This window comes from Phyllostomus hastatus, unplaced genomic scaffold (assembly GCF_019186645.2).
Source record: "Phyllostomus hastatus isolate PE091 unplaced genomic scaffold, TTU_PhHast_1.1 phas_contig_10, whole genome shotgun sequence".
NCBI lineage: Eukaryota > Metazoa > Chordata > Mammalia > Chiroptera > Phyllostomidae > Phyllostomus > Phyllostomus hastatus.
This window is the reverse complement of record NW_025333499.1, coordinates 242,088-263,467: the sequence shown is the minus strand read 5'-3', so window position 1 is coordinate 263,467 and position 21,380 is coordinate 242,088. Positions and strand designations below refer to the sequence as shown.

Below are 21,380 nucleotides of genomic sequence, written 5' to 3'. Positions count from 1 at the left end.
ACCAACCCTTCCCTACATGCGGCTGAATCTTATCTGGCACTCACAGGCAGGAAAATTCAAGCATCTGTTCCTAATACATACTCAGATTTAGAGGTAACATTGAGAGTGCATAGAATTGACCCAAAAAGGTTCTACTCACAAGGGGATATTGGCTTCCTTTCTGCATTGTAAACCAAGCCCAAACACATTAGCTCACTTCTGATACCATTGCCTTCAGCAGGTCTTGGTCAAATAATAACTTGAGGATCCATACCTAACAGGGCCATAGAAGTTTGATTCTCTCCCTTCACCAAAATTCCCCAGCATATTCAAACAGGTGCATATGACTTCCAATCAGCATAAGCAACAGGGAGTCCTCAGCTCTCATGTACATTCATCACAAATTCTTATAAATTACCCTCAAATTCCATTAATTGTCTGGTGAGGTTCTCTTTCTTCCTATTACAGAAAGTCATGTCACTATTAGCATTTTATCTTCATTGCTACAGGTATCAAAACTGTGAAAATTATGAAATTTTACCGTTTTTGAGTTAACAAGGTAGCCTCATACAGTTTGTTGGGAGCTGGTAGAAGACAGGAGACTTCTGGGTTAGGGACTAAGGACTGTTTATTATTCACAGTAATAGCAATAGTGTGCATATCAGAATTTTGCCCCAGGAAGCACAAGTCCCACTTTGCTCAGAGTGATGTAAAATGGTCATATGACACCTACATTACAAGAAAGGGAACCTTAGTTTGGGAAGCTCAAACTTTTATAAAGGGTAGTAAGCACCCTTTGCTCTTAAAGGGCACATTTTTATTATATTAGAATAAGCATTCCTTCCCTATGATCCAGAGCAAATCTTCCACAGACTCTAAAAAAGCCTGCTCTTTACTTCAGAGAGAGATACTAGGAGAGACATATTCCCTATCTGCCAAATCTGCTTGCTTTTTAAACACCTTTAACAAGATAGCTTAAAAGAAATAGAGGCTTTCTTTCAAGATGTACAGAAATATATCACACATATGCAGAATTGGCTTCCAACAACATATGGGTGACATTGCTGGTAATATGCCATTTTCAAACTCATAAGGTAATGGCAAGTTTCTCTCTTACATTATTACAAACAGTGCATAGGATCTCCCTCTTGTTTAAGTGGTCAATACATACTTTCAAACTTTACACGTGTTGCTGCTCTGATGTGTGTGAAATCATTTTATTTACCTTAATTTCCACTTTCTTCTTACCAATGAGATTCATATAGTCAACAGATATTTATAAGCCAGATATTCTTCTAAAGACTTGGGATACATTAGTGAGTGTGAAAGAAAAATCATGCACTTTCAGGGATTACATTCTCATAAAAAAACAATAAACATATTAACTAAGTTATATGGTATGTTGGAAGATTACATACATTATAAAGATACAATAATGTAATGGAGAGTTGATTAAGGTAATGTATGTTTATTGAGCATATGATCTATTGTGAACTGGTTATTCATGTTTTTTTCCCAAGTTCTCTATGGACTGCTAGTTTTTTCTCACTGAATATATTATTTATTTATTTTATCATTTTAAGTACTGAAGTTTATAGCCTAATCTCATTTTACTCCACTATGTATGTGATGATTTTGAAATTAGGGGTTTGCATATTTTCTTACATTCAAATTTATCAAACTTTTCCTTCAATACCTTTGCATTTTTTGCATTTAAATAAAATATTCTCTATTTCCAGAAATAAAAATATAAACATTCTCTTTGATTCTAAAAATTTTATAAATGTTACTTTCCAAATTTAGGTATTAACTATTTTTCCACTTGAAGTTTATTTTTTGTATAAACTGTGATCAAGGGACTTAATTTTTGTCCTAAGGGAAAAAATGAGATTAATCCAGCACCACTGATTGAATGTCTTTTTTCATTCATCTGAAATGTCACTTCAATTATGATTCCAGTTTCCTACATACAAATCTGATTCTAAGTCCATCCTTTGTTTCACTGACATATTTGACCTTGCTTTTTCATCCTTGCATGCCATATAAACTACTTTCCCCAGATGGCAGTTATACTATTAAAATATAAGACAAATCATGTCACACCTCTGCTGAAAATACTGGCTCCCCATCACACTCAGTGTAAATGCAAAGTTCATTCTAGCAACTCCTAAGCTTAGAAGCTATATGCCCCTCCCATAACCCCATCACCTCCGTAAGTTCATTTCCTGATCTTCTCTACCTTGTACTCAGCTTCAACCATGCTGGTATCCTCAGTCCTCCTTGAACATGCCAGGACACAAGTGCCCTGGGGGCTCAGCACTTGCTGTTGCTCTACCTGGAATGCTCCTTCCCCGGACAGGCACAGAGCCAGTTCTCTCACTGCATGTGGGTCTTTACTCAAAAGCCTTGTTCTCAGTAAGGCTCTCCCCTGGCCTTCCTATCTATCCAATTTCAGACTCCTGCCTCGCATTTGCATCCCGCATTCCTTGCTTTCTTTTTTCTTCTTCTTAACACTGATCACTGTGAAAATACTTTATATTTATTTACTGTATTTTGGTTACGGTCTGGCACACTAAAATAAAAACTCCATGAGGCTAAGATTATTTTCATAAGTGCCTGTGCCTGGCAGAGAGCCTACTCGTACTAACTATTGATGGGATGCAGCTAAACCAAACAAAAAAATTGAGGTCACAATAAGCTAAAAGAGGGGCTAGGAAGTTTTCCCTTGGTCTCACCCCAAAGCTACTTACGTAAATGAGGCCAGGGGACAAGTGGAAATTTTATTTGAGTGATACAGGCCAGCTGGGGGCTTGGCCAACTCGAGCAAACATTCTGAATCTATAATGGGCTGAGCCCTTCCTCAGACCCAGCTGTCTATATACTTGCAGGGCCCTAACTGTTAGTTTACTATTTATGGGTTTTTTTCATGTGGACCAGAAACAAGAATTTTTCTAATGTGAAACCTACCAAGTGTCTAAGTAGCTAATTTAAACATGGAAAGCAATAAAAACACGAAAATCAAAAAAACAAGACAGCAGGCTGAAATTGGCCCATGGGTGAACTGCATGTGTATGCCAGACTAAATTGTGGGATGTATGAAAAAAACTAAACCCTGCTATGGTGAGGTGGCCCTCCTTGTGTCATTCTTGAGGCAAAGGGGTTCAGGTCATGTTGGATAGAGAATGAAGAGGAATTACCAACTTCTTTCTAATCCTGAAAGCTCCCTGTCTCCACCTTCTCCCAGGAGTTAGGGGAACCTGGGCACTGGGAGTCATCAGAAATCTTCCAACTTTTCTGGTAAACCAGACACAGGGTTTGAGGGCGAATTTGCCTAGCAGAACTGAGGAAAGGTACGGACAGGACGAGAAAGGCATAGACCCATGTGGCAAATGACACATATAAAGAGGGACTGTATTAGGGTTAATGTGCCCTCCTGCCACCAACCACCACACCTCTGTGTGGCAATACAGAGTCGAAGGAATTCCTTACACCAAGCCACAAATCCCATGACTGCCCCATGCGCTCTATTTCACCTGCAATCAGAGCTGCACACACTCCCATCGATGCTCCCCAGGTGCTTGGGGGAGGGGCAAAACTGGCCAGGAGGTCCCTGTGAAGGGTTAGTAGCTACCTGATTTGTTGACTATAGCCAACAAAAGATGCTTCTGGGGGCAGCAGACCTCGATTAGGTGAAGCACTGGGTGGAGCCACCTGTGGTTTCAGGCAACTACTAAAACCAGCATGGACTTTCATGGCCCATTCCCTGGAGAGAAGCAGCAGCCTCCATCCTCTGATGCCCCTCCTCCATAGGAAGGCAGGCTACAGTCCAGCGGGAGGAAGAACAGTGAAGGGACTGCTATACCTGACTTCAACAAGGTTCGCAGGAATTGTTTATACAGTGTAGGGAAAGGAACCGAGACCTTCAGGTCCAAGATTTACTGCACCTGGGTCCTCTGGGAACTGTGAGGCCACCCACAGCCACATGCTTAAGTATACACTGTCATAACATGTGTTTAGGCTGAGGGTTGGGGGGTTCTGCTTTGCACTGTGGCATGAGTTCCCTGAAATAAAAGTTTTAGGTATAAACTTGGCTGCTGCTTAACTCTTGAGTCATCCCTGTCAATCCATCTGGTTTCTTTGACAGTTGCCACATCTTTTGTGCACAGAGGCAGGGACAGCATTGTGGATACTGTCAGAAGTCCAACTTTTCCCTGCACATTCCCATCTCTCATGGGCCCCCCCCTGCCCACACCTCTTTTTCTGCATTCTCACTCCCTGGGTCAGTCCTTCTTCTTAGAATTCCTCCCTCCTCAGTGTCCCTGCTGCTTTGGCCCCTCACACATGCATAGACCCTCTCTTTGAGTATCCTTTAGCCTCTCCCCAAATCCCTGACAGCATTGTCTTTCTCCCCCTTGCTCTGGACTCCTGAGCTTCTCTGTGCACCACCCCCCCACACACACACACACACTCAATTTATTCTGTGTTGTCCTCTAAATCCCAAAATCTCCTTCTCCCTCCTTTGTTCTTTACCTCCTTCCAGTTGGGTGCCTCCCCCTCCTAAGACATTCCTCACCCAAGGAGACTCCCATTTCTGGCCCCTCCCCACCTCTTCCTAAGTAGTCACCTCCCATTTCCCCTCCCCCCACACCCCATCTCTAGTTCCTTCTCCTCCCTCCTCCCAAGACCAGGCCAGCTAAGCCCTATTCCATTTTTAGATGACTGATTATGATACTAGCTGAACTTTGTTCACAGCCTGAATTTACAGCTGTCCCTTCCTTTCATACCCCATCCACCAAACATGATCATATATATTTAACATGAAAAAGTCCTTCCACACATGTCATGTCCATATACATTTGTATTTTTCAGAACAAATCAACAATTTATGCTGGCAATGATGTTGGTTAGTAGGAACTCTAAAGCTTTCTATACATTAAAAAGTTACATTTTTTTGTGTCTCCAAGCCACACATTACCTCCAAAAATGTGGCCAATTGTACCCTAACAGTTAGGACTTTTTCACCAAATCATAGACATAGATATGGAAGTCATCATCAAACTTGATGAAATACACAGAGGGTTTGGCTTTGACTTGGTGAATGACCTTGCCTGTCCGTTTGGAGCCATCTTCTTTGGTATATTCCACATGTTTACCTATCAGGCCATCTACAACTCCTTCTGGTTCCCTCTCTGCTGGAGGAGACTCACTGGACTCTGGCATGATACGGAGGTCTCCTTCTTTGTAATCATCTAGAAGCTGGTACATGTACAAGACAGGATCTTTCTCATAGGTGATATAAAACCAGGCTTTCATGATTGGTGCTTGGGCTAAGACCATCCCTCTCCATTCATCCTTAGAACCATGCTCGCCCTCAAAAATATGTTCCACAGCTTTACCAATTATGGTATTTGCAAGGTGCAAATCTCTGACTCGAGAAAATGGCACCTTATCAGGAAGGATTTTAAGCTTTAAAATCCTTTCATCTTTGTGAAGTTCCAGTCCATAGACACAGTCAATTCCGTCATATTTCACCAGATAAAGAGAAGGATTTATAGGCACCTGATCCAGAACGGTTCCTTTCCACTGGGTGATGGGCTCATCGCCTTCCTTCCATCCATGTGAAATTCTACAGCCCACGAGGTTCCTGCGGGGCTGGGATGAAGGTCTGCCCCTGTGCTTCTTTTGAGAGGATTTTTTCTTCCTCATATTTGCAGATCCAGTGTGGCGACTGACATTTTCTCTGGTTTCTTGTCCTGCAGCTTCCTTTTTTTGGGGGGTCTTCATACCTGCAGGTGGAGAAAGGCTAGGGAGAAACATTTAGTGTATTATGGCATGAAATTTTTTTTCTCTATCGCAAAATCCCTGGGCACTAGGTACACTGCCACCCAAATTATTTAGATATGTCTAACAGGAATGCTGGTTATCAAGATATTATGGACGCTTGCCTGCAGTGCCCCCCCTCCAGGCTCGTTTGACTCTGATGGAGTTTTAGAGAGGTGGTGGTTGTTTTGACTGAGGCCCCAGCAGTAGAGATCAGGGTCCTTTGCATACTGCTTTACCTTCTGTTGCTATCTTAGAGTCCCCACACCAAACACAAGTATTCATCATTTCTTAGACCTCTCTCCATCTGTCCCATTTCCACTAGTGTAGTCCATATGTCCCTTGCCCATCGCAGCCTGCTCTTCATCCCTCTTGCTCCCCATAATAATGCCTTCTGCCTGGAGTTCATCCCTCTCTCCTTCATCTGCTTACTGTTCATCCCCATTTTCCCGCTGGGAGCCCACAAGAAACCTATCTCCCTTTCTGGCCACCTTTGCACACCATCCAGGTGATTTTCGACTCCTCACTCTCACCGCAAGTGCCCAAGTCACTCTTCTCAAGTATTTCTCATGTCCCACCCCAGAAGTTACCCCAACTGTCCTGCCTGACACAAACTAACCCCCATCCTCCCGTTTTCTAGTCCAGTGCCCACCTTCCCGCGTCCGGCGATCGCGGGCCTCACGTGTCCAAATCAGACACGTTGTTCCTGCCGGCGCTGTGAGCCTGTGTGGAAAGAGGCTCAGCAGGCGCCGAGCCGGGAGCTTGCTGAAGCTGTTTGGAGAGAATCCGTAGACGAGAAGCGTGTCTAGGAGGCGGCCAGGCACGCCAAGAGGATGGTGGATACGTCTCCAGCACTGTGCTCACGGGCTCTCTGCCTCCAGGACGGCGGCAGACACCCCTCTGCCACATCAGGATCCCACCAGCAGCTACTGCTGCAGCAGTCTCCTCCCTCCTTCCGTAGCGCAGCTTCCTGCCAGGAGGGAGGCCTCCTCTTCCTGCCAAACAACGTGCGCCCCCCTCCCCCAACTCTCACGCCCACCTCTGCCCGGGGCTTGGGAAGTGCCGGTCCCCTCCTGGACCCGCCCCTTTCCAAAATCCAGAGCACAACCACCCCCACTCCCAGCCACCCAGCCTCCTTTTCTCCAGTTCAGGGGCCCCAGACTCCCCACCCCCACTCCACCCAACCCCCACCTCTGTGCCCCTGCCCCATCTGTTTTCCATCTAGGAATTTGCCCTTTCCTTTACCCGGTGCTTTACTGGAGGTATTCTTTATATTCACAAACCTGTCTTTCCTTGTCATTTAAAGGGATTTGTGGTGGAATGAGAGAAATGCACTAGTGCTTAGTCTGCCATCTTGACCCAATCCCTAGGAAATTTTTACTCTCTGGTCATTCCCAGGCTTTATTTCTTGAATATATATTTTTTCCTTTTATTCCCCCCCCGATTGATAAAAAGAACTACATGCACAATGTACACACTGTAAAATTCAGAAAATTCACTTGAAGAAAATAATCCACTTCTCATTCGCCAGAACTCAACAGCAAAACATTAACACTCATTATTTCCTCTTCCTTTTTTCTAATCTCTTAGAAATCTCAGATCATTTTGAAAAATCATTTGTTAAAAATTATTTGTAAAGTCATTGTTATGGTACTTTGAAGACACAGTGTTTATAGCAATATTAAATGTACTATTCTACAATAAAAATTAATTTTACCTGTTTTTACTGAAGTATTTAAAAGTAGAAATAAATTATTAACAATAAAATTTAATTTTCTATTATCCTCAAGCCCTGTTCTTATTCCCTTCTCCTTCTCTAATGTTAATATCCATTATTCATTTTTGTGTATTCTGACAATCATACACACACACAAACGAATACTATACATTTTCTGTCTCATTTATTTTTTAAATGTACATTCTGAATGGTAATTACCCCATACTCTTGGGGGAAAATAATAATCCTTTTTTTAATTGCCTATACCTGACATTTCTGGTGTATGGCACTGAGTCATTATGACCCCGATGTAAGAATATGATATCTCTACATGTTATAGCCAAGAGTGTATTTAGTTAAACAATATTTTCTAGAACCTTTTTTTACTATGTAAGTCTACACTTAGGATATTCAAGAAAATGTATTTTCTTAATGATTACATTGTCAACAAATCTGAAATAGAACTCTGATGTTCCTCAATCTAACTTGCCTATGCTTTATTTTAAGCTTAGTTTTACCAAAGGTATGCTATTTTTCTGAATCTTACTTTTATTACTGAATATTTAAAAAAATTTATCTGTGTTGTATTTCTGACATTTCTTGCCACCTTCAAACTCTTGAAGATATGACATTTTGTCATCCATTGAACAATATTGTTAAATGTCCATTCCGCTTTTGATATCATTTTCATTCATTTCAAATTTCATTTTTAAAAATAATGCTACAATAATATCTTCTTGTACTTGTCCCAGAATTGCTACAGTATATGCACTAAAAGAAGAAATATTGAGTTGTATGTATAAGCTCTTGAAAGTTCATAAATGGTGTCAAATTGCTACATTGATTGGCTGTACCAAATTATGGTATACTCAACACTATAGGTATTCCTTCTTCTCCATCTTCTGGACAACTCTTGATATATATCATCTTTCTGGTATGTGCAAAAATAGTGAGGAATGGCAGCTCATTACATTTTTCTGATAATTGGTGACTTTCAACTTATTTTCTTGTGTTTTGGCCATTCAGTATTCCTGTAGTGTGAGTTTCTTTTCACATATTGCTTTTAAATTGCTCATCTTTTTTAATTCCCTTATATATCATTGACTCTAAAGTTAGCCAGTTGTAATATTCTGTGTAAAAATTTAATTTACACATAAAATATTAGTATCTATTCCATTTAAATTATTGGAATATTGTACACAAAAATTTACAAACCTTCACAACCACAGTTGTTCCCCCCGATTGGTATCCTTGTTATGAGTTTTCTTTTTTGCCTTCATATGTACCCATAGAAAATATATTTTGAATATCACTGAGTGTAACATACTATTACTTTTGAGACACACTTTTTTGTGTGCCAATAAAAAAAGAAAATGACCACCAAGTCAACTAAGATAAGGCATTAATTGTTAGACACAGATCAATTTTAGAGATGTTAAAATATGAAAAACTAAGAAAAGGAGAAAAACTAAAGAAAGCAAATGGAAATAATAGGATGCTACTTTTTATGACAACATATGTAAAATACTTTGTCTTTTTTAATTTTAAGTTTCTTTTTCTTATTGTTCAACTATAGTTGTCCTTATTCCCCCCCCCATTACTCTCCCCTGCCCTACTCACAGCCCATCTCCCACATTCAATCCTCCCCACCCATTGTCTTTGTCCACTGGTCTTTATACATGTTCCTTGACTTGACCCTTCTTCTTTCCCCATTATCACCCTCCCCACTCCCTTCTGGTTACTGTCAGTTTGTTCTTTATTTCCATGTCTCTGATTCTATTTTCCTCGCTTGTTTGTTTTGTTGATTAGGTTCTACTTATAGGTGAAATCATATGCTATTTATCTTTCACTACCTGGCTTAATTCACTTATCATAATACTCTCCAGTTACATCCATGCTGTAACAAAATGTAGGAGCTTCTTTCTCTCTGCTGTGTAGTATTCCATTGTGTAAATGTACCATAATATTTTGATCCACTCATTTACATGTGGGCACATGTAGGCTGTTTGCAGACCTTGGATATTATAAATAACACTGCTATGAGCATAGCGGTGCATAGGTTCTTTGAATTGGTATTTCAGGATTCTTAGGATATAATCCCAGCAATGGAATTACTGGGTCAAAAGGCAGTTCCATTTTCAGGTTTTTTGAGGAAATTCCATACTGCTTTCCACAGTGGATGTGCCAGTCTGCATTCCCACCAGCAGTGTACTAGGGTTCCCTTTTCTCCACAACCTCACCAGTACTTGTTGTTTGTTGATTTGTTAATGATGACCATTCTGACTTGTGTGAAATGGTACCTCATTGTGGTTTTAACTTGCATCTCTCTGATGGCTAATGATGCTGGCCATCCTTTCATATGTCTCTGAGCCTTCTGTATGTCCTCCTTGGAGAAGTGTCTATTCAGGTCCTTTGCCCATTTTTTAATTGGATTGTTTGTCTTCCTAGTGTGGAGTCACATGAATTCTTTATATATTTTGGAGATCAAACCATTGTCTGAGGTATCGTTGGTAAATATGTTTCCCCAAACAGTTGGTTCCCTTTTCATTCTGCTGATGTTCTCTTTAGCTGTGCAGAAGCTTTTTAATTTAATGTAGTCCCATTTGTTTATTCTTTCTTTTATATTCTTTGCTCTAGGGGACATATGGATGAAAATATTACTTAGTGGAATGTCTGAAATTTTCTTGCCTATGTTTTCCTCTAGGACTTTTAAGGTGTCAGGACTTATATTGAAGTCTCTTATCCATCTTGATTTTATTTTTGTGTATGGTATAAGTTGGTGGTTGAGTTTCATTATTTTGCATGTAGCTTCCCAGATCTTCCAACAACATTTGTTGAAGAGGTTATTTTTACTCCACTTAATGCTCCTGTCCCCTTTGTTGAATATTAATTCACCATAGAGACATCGGTTTATTTCTGAGCTCTCTATTCTGTTCCATTGATCTATGTGTATATTTGTATGCTGGTACCAGACTATTTTAATTAAAGCAGTCTTGTAGTATAGTTTGATATGAGGTAATGTGATCCCTCCTACTTTGTTCTTCTTTCTCAAAATTGCTGAGGCTGTTCAGGTTCATTTATTGTTCCACATAAATTTTTGAAATCTTTGTTCTATATCTGTGAAATATGTCATTGGTACCTTAATGGGGATTGCATTGAATCTATAAATCACTCTGGGTAATATGGACATTTTGATGATGATAGTTCTTCTAGTCCATGAACACAGTATATGTGCTTCCATTTATTTGTGTCTTCCTTAATTTCTTTCTTCAGTGTTGTGTAGTTTTCTGAGTACAGGTCTTTTACCTCCTTGGTTAGTTTTATTCCTAGGCACATTATTTTTCTTGTTGCTATATCAAATGGGATTTTTTCCTGATTTCTGTTTCTGATATTTTGTTGTTGGTGTACAAAAATGCCTTTGATTTCTGAATACTGAGTTTGTATTCCACTGCTTTGCCAAATTCACTTATTAGGTCAAGTAGTTTTTTGGTGTAGTCTATAGTGTTTAAATGTACATTATCATGTCATCTGCAAAAAGTGACAGTTTTACTTCCTCCTTTCCAATTTGGATGCCTTTTATTTCTTTTTCTTGTCTGATTGCTGTGTCTAGAACTTCCAATACTATGTTGAATAGAAGTGGTGAAAACGGACATCGTTGTCTTGTTCTTGATCTTAGTGAGAAAGTTTTAGTTTTTTCCCATTGAATATGATGTTGGCTGTAGGTTTCTCATATATGGCCTTTATTATGTTGAGGTATGATCCCTCTACTCCTACTTTGCTGAGTGTTTTTTATCATAAATGGGTGCTGTACCTTATCAAATGCTTTTTCTAATCTATTAATATGATCATGTAATTTTTGTCCTTTCTGTGAAACTTTGTCTTAAATGAGATGAAGTATGTTAATATTGGTGAAAATTTCAAAGCATAAATTTTGCCATATTTTTTCTATTTTCTACAACATTCTTATTTTTGCATCAAGCATTCAGCATAAAAAACACTGTTACTTTTCCCTTCTCAAAAATACTCTCTTTGGATTCCACTTACTCTTCCAGTGGCTTACCTCATTTTTCTCTTCTGCTTTGCATTAAAACTTGAAAGAGTTGCTTATCTATTATGATTTTTTCCCTTTCATTGTCTCTCTAAACCCTCTTCCTATTCTAGTCTGGTTCCCCTGCCCATTCCCCCAGCATTCCATAAAACTGCTCTTAAGGTCTTCAATGGCCTCTAATTTTCATTAATTTTTCTCCTTCATTGTTTATTAATCAGCAGCCTTTGATCATCCATTTTTCAATACAAGCTTTTTTATTTGACTTTGAGGATCCTACACTCCAGGTTTTTCTGGTAACTCACTGGCTATTTCTTTGTCTTTTTTATTCATTCCTCTTTATTATGCCCATCTCTTAATTTTGCTGTGTCCCTGGTCTCAGTCTGTGGACATCTTCTCTATCTACACTCTCTCCCTTGGTCATTTCATCCAGGCTTATGGCTTTAAATGTCATCTATGAATTGTAAAGTCTTGAATTTGTATGTTTCAGCTGACCTCTCTCTGCACTCCAGACTTATAAATTCAGTTACTTACTTAACCTCTCCATGGGGCTGCCTAACAAAGTCAATATATCCATTCTGAGAGTGTTATATTTCTTCTAAAACCTGCTTTACCTACAGACCTACTTTCCCATCACAGTAAATAGAAACTCCATCTTTCCATTTGCTTATGGTATGAATTGAATGTAAATCTTTATGATAGCCCTCATCTAATTTGTCATGATTATGTTGGCCTTACTTTCAAAATTTGTCCCAAATATGACCATTTTAAACATTTTCACTATTACTACCCTAATTTGAGTCATCCTCATTCTATAACCAGTTTATTGCAAAGGCCTCCTTACTAGATTGATTGCTTGTACTCATGTCCTTTTATATTCTGATCTCATATATCAGTCAAAACCTACAATGGCTCCCAATTTCACTTAGAGGAAAAGCCAAAGTACCTAGAGTTTCTTACAACACTGTACATGGCGCAGCTCCTGCCCCTATTCTGTTATCTTTCTGATATTACTTACTATTATTCTCAGGTATCACATTGAAGTATAGGAGTATAAAATTTCTATTTTCATAGGCCACATTAGGTCAAATATCAGTTATCCCAAATGGTTCAACCTATCATCTAACTGAGCTCCTTCTACGTTGGCATTGTTGGTGCTCCTTGAACAAGCAAAATGTTCTCCCACTTCCAGAACTTTGAACTTGCATTACTTCTTTTCTAAAAAAATTATTTATTTATTTTCAGAGAGGGGAAAGGAGGGAGAAAGAGAAGGAGAGAAACATTAATGTGTGGTTGCCTCTCACATGTCCCCTCCTGGGGACCTGGCCTGCAACCCAGGCATGTGCCCTGACTGGGAATCACTCTAGCAACCCTCTGCTTCGCAGACCAGCACTCAGTCCACTGCGTCACACCAGCCAGTGCTCTTTTCCACTATCTTAATTCTCTGTTCCTTATATTCATGATGAGAGCTAACATACAGACCTCACTTAAAATACCTACTTCAATACCCATATCCTCTTTATTTTCATCAACTCTTTCCTATGCTACTTGCATTATTAGTTCATGTTTACTTCTTTTACAAACACCATCCCAATATTATTCATGTAATATGAAAACATTTCTCACACATGAAATAGTTCAATGCAGGTGTTTCCAGTCAGTGAGCAGAGTTACTAAAATTGCTAATTCAAGGAAAAGGGCACCTCAGTCTCATCAAATCTCAGCAATTTTCAATGACTTCATGATCCTTCACTAGATATTCTCCACCTAGCTGGCCAACAACTGAAGAAAGGGAAAGGTAGGAGGAATTTTCTAGTGTAGCACCATCCAATGGAAATATTAAGATAAGTTATGTGTACAAGGAAATCAAGAATATGCAGCTGAGAAAAGACAGTCTCTTAACTATAGAACATTATGCTAAGTGAAATAAGCCAGGTGGCGAAAGACAAATACCATATGATCTCACCTATGAGTGGAACCTAATCAACAAAAGAAACAAGCAAGCAAAATAGAACCAGAAACATGGAAATGAAGAACAAACTGACAGTAACCACAAGGGAGAAAAGAGGGGGTAACAGGGAAAGAAGGGCAAGGGTCAAGTCAAGGAACATGTACTAAGGACCCATGAAGAAAGACAACAGGTGGGGAGGATTGAATGTGGGAGTTGGGGTGTGGGTAGAGCAGGGGAGAGTAATGGGGGGAAATGGGGACAACTGTAATTAAACAACAATATAAATTAATTAAAAAATAAATGGTAAGCCCTGGCTGGCATAGCTCAGTGGATTGAGCGCAGGCTGCGAACCAATGTGTGGCAGGTTCAGTTCCCAGTCAGGGCACATGCCTGGGTTGCAGGCCATGACCCACAGCAACCGCACATTGATGAGTCTCTCTCTCTCTATCTCCCTCCCTTCCCTCTCTAAAAAAATAAATAAATAAATAAATGGTGCCAGAGAAACTGGACATTCATGTCCAAAGAATGAAACTGGACCTCTACCTTACACTGTTAATAAAAATGCACTCAAAATGGATTAAAGAAAACATAAGAAAAAACTTCATTGACATTGGTCTTAGTGATGATTTTATAGATATATCACTCAAAGCACAGCAACAAAAGTAAAAATCAACAAGAGGGACTACATCAAACCTAAAAGCTATGCACAAGAAAATTAACAATCAACAAAAAAGGAAAGGCAATATATAGATTAGGAGAAAACATTTGCAAAACACCTACCTACTAAGAGGTTCATCTCCAGGACATGTAAAGAGCTCATAGAACTCAAGAGTACAAGCAAAAACAAAAACAATCCAAATAAAAATTGGCAAAGGATATGAATGAACATTTTTCCAAAGAAGATATTTAAATAGCCAGCTGGTACATAAAAAGCTAATCAATATCACTAATAATAAAAAATGCAAATCAAAACTAAAATGAGATATCACTTCGTACCTGTTAGAATGGCTATTATAAAAAAAGACAAGCAATAACAAGTGCTGGCAAGGGTATGGAGAAAGGGGAACCCTTGTTCATGGTTGGTGGGAATGTAAATTGGTAACAGCACTAAGAAAAAAATATGGAAATTCCTTAAAAATTTAAAAATAGAACAATCTTATGATTCAGCAATTCCACTTCTGGGAATACATTTAAAGTAAATAAATCATTATCTCAAAGAGATATCTGCACCCTTATGTTCATTGTGACACTACTTACAATAGCTAAGACATGGAAACAACCTAAGTGTCCACTGATGGCTGAATGTATAAGATGTGATTGTGTGTGTGTGTGTGTGTGTGTGTGTGTGTGTATAATTAAATATTATTCAGCCATAAAAAATAAGGACGCCTGTGACAACAGGGATGGACCTTGAAGGCATTATGATAAGTGAAATAAGTCAGAGAAATACAAATGCTGTGTAATTTTACTTTTATATGAAATCTAAGAAACTCAAACTCATAGAAACAGAGAACAAATTAGTGATTGCCAGGGATGTAGGTTGTTGTGGGTGGAAAAATGGATAAAGTTGGTCAAAGGGTACAAGCTTCCAGTGAAAAAATGAATAAGTTCTGAGAATGTAAAGTGCAGCATGGTTACTATATTATGTATTATATATTTGAAAGTTGCTAAGTGACTAGATTTCAAAAATTCTCATCACATAAATACACAAAAACATGTAACTGTGTGAGGTGATGAATATTTTTACTCAACTTTATTGTAGTAATCATTTTGCAATGTATACATATATAAAATCATTACATTGTATACCTTAAACTTACATGTTATATGTCAATTATATCTCAAAGCTGAAAAAATAGATGAGTGACATGTGTAGTTTAAGTGTATTAATTATTGCATTAAAATGTATTAATTATTATTACATTACCTGTTTGAAACAGGTAAAAATAAATTTAATAATATATTAAACTCAACATGCTCAAAATAGTATAACTTCAATGTACAATTAATATATATTATTAGTGATACATTTAAACTTATGTTTTTAGTGTGTATTTTATACTTACAGAACATCTCATTTCAGACTAGTCACCTTTCAGATATTCAATAGCCATATGTGGCTAGAGGCAACCATATTGTTTGGCATAGCTCTAGACTTTTTAGAAGATAGGACTTTAAATGGCACCTATGTACCCAGGAATAAATTCAATGAAGGAGGTAAAAGACCTGTGCTTGGGAAACTATAGGACATTGAAGAAAGAAATTAAGGAAGGTACAAATAAGGAGAAGCATGTACCATGTTCATGGATAGGAAGAATTAACACTATTAAAATGCCCATACTACCCAAAGCAATCTATAGATTCAATGTCATTCCTATTAAAATACCAATGGCATACTTCACATATATAGAACAAATATTCCAAACCAAAAAATACCCTGAATCACCTCAGCAATTTTGAGAAAGAAGAGCAAAGTTGGAAGGATTACAATATCTGATATCAAACTATACTACAAGTCCACTATAATAAAAACAGCCTGGTACTGGTATAAGAACAGACACATAGATCAATGGAACAGAATAGAGAGTCCAGTAATAAACCTATGTCTCTATGGTCAATTAATATTTGACAAAAGAGGCAAGTGCACACAATGGAATAAAGCCAGTCTCTTCAATAAATAGTACTAGGAGAACTGGACTGGTACATGCAAAAAGATGAAACTAGACCATCAGTTTACACTGTACACCAGAATAAAGTCAAAATAGATAAAAAATTTAAATATAAGTCATGACACCATAAAAATCCTAGTGGAAAACAGAGGCAATAGAATTTCAGATATCTTGTGTAGCAATATTTTTGCCGATATATCTCCCAAGGCAAGGGGAACAAAGGAAAGAATAAACAAATGGGACTACATCAAATTAAAAAGCTTCTGTACTGCTACAAAACCCATCATCAAAATGCAAAAGGAACCCACTGTATATGAGAACATATTTGCCATTAATACATTGGAGAAGTGTTTAACCTCCAAAATATGTAAGGAACTTATATGACTCACATCAGGAAGACAAACAACCCAATTTAAAAATGAGAAAAGGACCTGAATATACTCTTCTCCAGGGAGGTCATACAGATGTCCCATACACATGAAAAAATACTCAATATCACTAATCATCAGAGAGATGTAAATTAAAACCACAATGAGTTATCACCTCACACCTGCCAAAATGGTTATCATTAATAAGTGAACAAACAACAAGTGCTGGAGAGGTTGTGGAGAAAAGGGAACCCTAGTGCACTGTTGGTGGGAATGCAGACTGGTGCAGCCACTGTGGAAAACAGTATTGAGTTTCCTCAAAAAATTAAAAACAGAACTGCCTTTTGACCCAGCGATTCCACTTCTGTAAATATATCCTAAAAATCCCGAAATACCATTACAAAAGAACTTACACATCTTTATGTTCATAACTGCACTATTTACAATAGCCAAGAGTTGGAAACAGCTAAATTGCCCATTAGTAGATGAGTGAATAAAAAACCTGTGGTATACTCACAAAATGGAATACTACGCTGGAGTGAATAAAAAAAGGAGGAACTCTTACCTTTTGCAACAGCATGGATGGAACTGGAAACTATTATGCCAAGTGAAATAAACCAGCCAATGATAGACAAATATCCTATGATTTCACTTATAAGTGGAATTTAATGAACAAAATAAACTAAGGACCAAAATTGAATCAGAGACATAGAAACATGGCATAGACTGACAGCTGTAAGAGGGACGGGAGAAGATGGGGACTGGTTGAAAGAAGGTGAAGGGGTCAAAGGACATATATGAATGACCCATGTACTTGGAAATGTGTTTGGGGTTGCCTGAGGAAGTGGGGGGGCTGGGTGGACAGAGACAAAGAGGAAATATTGGGACATCTGTAATAGCATAAACAATAAAATATCTCTAAATAAATAAATAAATAAATAAATAGCACCTATGATTTCTACCAAAATTCTATGTGGTAAGACCTCAGACATAAAGTTTCAATCCAACTGGAAGGGATCTAGAAAATTCAAATTAGGTGAATACTTAGAGGCAAGAGGAGAAAAACCAATATTGGTGAGCATAACAATCTCTGTCTCGGTACTAAGATAAAATATTGAACTCTTCATGGTTAATAGCAGAGGCGTTCCTTTTCTCTTACTCACCTACTTATTCGAACATTTATTAACATCAATATTAATTAGCCATGGCTGGTGTGGCTCAGTGCATTGAGTGCTGGTCTGAGAACCAAAGGGTCGCTTGTTCAATTCCCAGCCAAAGCACAAGCCTGGGTTGCTTGTAGGTCCCCAGTAGGGGGCATGTGAAAGACAATCACACACTGATGTTTCTCTCCCTCTCTTTCTCACACCCTTCCCCTGTCTAGAAATAAATAAATAAAACCTTTAAGAAAAACATCAGTATTAATTAAAGACATTTTTGCAATCTCTGGGTAATCAACTACCTTATTTTTTAAGATTTTATTTATTTATTTATTTATTTATTTATCTATCTATCTATTTATTTATTTATTTAATTTACTGGGAATTTAACCTGCTACACTTTGGTTCACAGCCCACGCTCAATCCACTGAGCTACGTCAATTACCTTATTTATTTTATTATTCAGATGATTCCCACTCTGATGATTGGGAACATGTTAAGGTTGGTTTTTGTGTTCTTTTGACCACAGGGTTTATTTCATTATTCCTAATTTACTTACTTGCAACATTTTAATACAGCAGCGAGAAACTTAGACCCTATTATCTGCAATATTTTTACTTAATTGTCTAACCTGTGAACATGTAAAGTAGTTGTAGAATTGCCAATCCATACTCACATAAAAAACAAATTTACCAATTTACCAACCAAAATACTAATTGCTGTCAGTGTACGTACAGTTCTTTTTGTCTCTAGCCTGGCAGTATTCAGACAAGATCATGTTTTCCAAAGTAACTGATTACAATTTACTTTTTTCTTACTTTTGAAGTGCTTATGACATTTATTTGTAATATAGTTGTATTTATTTGTCAATTTCTGTATCTTTGGTTCTGCTGCTACTATAGTTAATTTCTTTTAGTTTGCATGCAGTAAAATACTTTTTTTCTTTCATGGCAGAATGTTTTTATTTTTCAGTGGAAATATGGCTCCCTATATTTTCAATCCATAGACACCAGTTCTTATCTCTGAAACAACACACTGAATTATCTTGAGACATTTAGATTTCTTGTGTTTTCTTCACTCAGATGTCTCTCCCACTTCAAGAAGCAATCACTTTGCTTGGTCCCTGCTATGTTTTGGGGACCTAAAACAATTCCTGGTACAGAGTAGGTGAAAAATGAATATGTGACTTTTTGTAATGAATGAATGTGTAAATGCCCTCACCTTACCCTTCACAATGAATCTGATGATGATGAGTCTGGTGAATAAGACATTCAAGGGGGCTGAACAGAGGTCAGATTGTAGAATTACTGATAAAAGGGTGACAAGTGATGCTATGTGAGTGGACTAAGATCTTTAGGGAAGAAGGTAAAATAGAGAAATGCAGGTAAGATTAGGACCAAACCCCTGGACCCTTACAGTAATGCACCATACGTTCTATTTCATAGATGAGAAAACTGAAGCTCAGAAAGTCCAAAGTTATAAAACTCAATTATTAGAGTTGAGGTTTGAACTCTAGTATGTTTGTAGTCACTTCACCTTTTTGTTGTTAATTCTAAGAAAACTTTAATAATCAGAGGGAGGTGAAGTCACCAAGTAGAAAACATTTGCTGGGTGTTTACCTCATGTCTGGCATTGTATAGGCATTTACAGATATCATATTCCATCCTCACAACAACCCTATGGACTTGATACTCTTACCCCCATCTTACGGATGAGAAACTGAGGCACATAGAGGCCCAATAACAAGCTAAAGGTCCTAGTCATTAAGTGGTAGAGGTGGGACTGGAGCACAGCTCTCGCTGACAATGAACTCTGAGTTTTTAATCCTTTCTTTTATACCCACACATTTCATTAAAACCACGAAAGTTTCATTAAAACCATCAAGCCTCTGCTGCTGTTGGTCTCTATGAGAACCTAGTTGCTGAAATGTGTAGAGGAGACCATGCTCTAACCTAAGTGGTCTTTACAGACAACAGAAGGAGGGGCACTGTAGTGGAATGAGGGCACTCATCTAAGTGTAAAAACAATTCTATTGCCTCTTATGCAAATGAAAAATATACTGCTAATGTTATTTTTTCATAGTCTTCTATTCACAAAATACACTTTTTTAACGTAAAGTTCTGTGGGGTTGATGAAAGCATGAAATCCTATGTCTACCACCATAGCACCATACAGAACAGTTCCATGCCCTTTAAAAATCTTTTATATTTATTTTTATTTATTTCTTAAAAGATTTTATTTATTTATTTTAAGAGAGAGGGAAAGGGAGGGAGAATGAGAGGGGAATGAACATCAATGTGTGGTTGCCTTTTACCCACTCCCTACTGGGGACCTTGCCCACAACACAGGCATGTGCCCTGACTGGGAGTCAAACCTGCAACCTTTTGATTCTCAGGCCAACATTCAATCCACTGAGCCACACCAGCCAGGGTTATATCTCCCCCTTTTAATCAACACCTCTTTCCAATGAAAATCGTTCATCTCTTCCAGCAAATGAAAACCACCCATCTCTTTCCAATCTGTATATCTTTTTTATAAAAATTTAATTGTAAATGGAATAATAAATTATGTAACATTTGGAGTCTGCCTTCTTTCATTTAGCAAAATGTAAGGTTCATACATGATGTATGTGAATCAAGTTTATTTCTTTCATTTCTGAATAGTATTCCATTGTGTGACTGTATCACAGTTTGTTTATTTATTTACACTTTTCATGGGCATTTGAGTTGTTTCCAGTTGTTGGCTATTAGGAATAAAGCTGTCATAAACATTTGAGTGCAGGTTTTTTGTGAACATAAATTTTAATATACTTGGATAAATAGATGAGAGTGGGACTGGTGAGATGTATGTTAAGGATATATTTAAAAAACTGCTTATAAACTTACAGTCAAGATGGCAGAAAAGGTAAACTGAGATCACCTCCTCCCCCAATCACATCATAATTACAAATAAATTATAGAACAATCATCGCTAAGAATCATCTGAAGATTAGCTGAACAGAATTCCTATAACTAAGGATATAAAGAAGAAAAAACATGGAGACAGCTTGGAGAAGCAGACATATGCAGTGGACAGGTCTCACATCTACAGCGTACTGATTAAGAAATGGTAGGGATGCCACCGAAGCAGCAATTGAGGAGCGGTAGCCATGGCTCTGTGCTACCCCGTGGCCATGGGCCTCAACAAGGGTTACAACGTGAACAAGAATGTGAGTGAGCCACCACAAGCTTCTCACCAAACACACAAAGTTCACGCAGGACATGATCTGAGAAGTGTGTGACTTTGCCCCCTATTAGCAATGTGCCACGGAGCTGTTCAAGTTCTCTAGGTGCAAGAGAGCCCTGAAGTTCATCAAGAAAAGAATACGGGCACACATCCGTGCCAAGAAGAGAGAAGAGTTGAGCAATATCTTTGCAGCCATGAGGAAGAAGACAGCAGCCAAGAAGGAATGAATCCCAATCTTCTCCGTGTGTAATAAGACCTGTTAAAAAAATAGAAATGATAGGAATATATGGGCTCCCTAGTCTGGGCACAATTGCCAGGAAGAGAAGTTCCCATAACATCTGGCTTTGAAAACCATCAAGGATTGGATCTCAGAGAGACAAAGGCTGTGGGAGAATGAGACACAGTGATCTTAAAGGGCAAGTACACAAATTAACTTGCTCTAAGTTCCA

At 38.2% G+C, this 21,380-nt stretch overlaps 1 protein-coding gene and 1 pseudogene across 1 annotated transcript; one reads left to right on the top strand and one right to left on the bottom strand.

The window, feature by feature from the left end:
* Positions 1-4,819: 4,819 nt before the first annotated feature.
* Positions 4,820-6,739, bottom strand: LOC123814935 (spindlin-2). Its single transcript, XM_045833091.1, has 2 exons — positions 6,452-6,739; positions 4,820-5,782 (listed from the first exon to the last, which is right to left on the bottom strand). Exon 2 carries the CDS (start codon positions 5,761-5,763, stop codon positions 4,987-4,989), a length of 777 nt encoding a protein of 258 aa, XP_045689047.1. The 5' UTR covers positions 5,764-5,782; positions 6,452-6,739; the 3' UTR covers positions 4,820-4,986.
* A 14,115-nt stretch (positions 6,740-20,854) lies between these two features.
* LOC123815032 lies at positions 20,855-21,158 on the top strand (annotated as a pseudogene).
* The last annotated feature ends 222 nt before the right edge of the window (positions 21,159-21,380 follow it).

Bases quoted from the DNA above. Each gene is read 5' to 3' on its own strand.
- LOC123814935 (XM_045833091.1), bottom strand. From the start codon at position 5,763: ATGAAGACCCCCCAAAAAAAGGAAGCTGCAGGACAAGAAACCAGAGAA.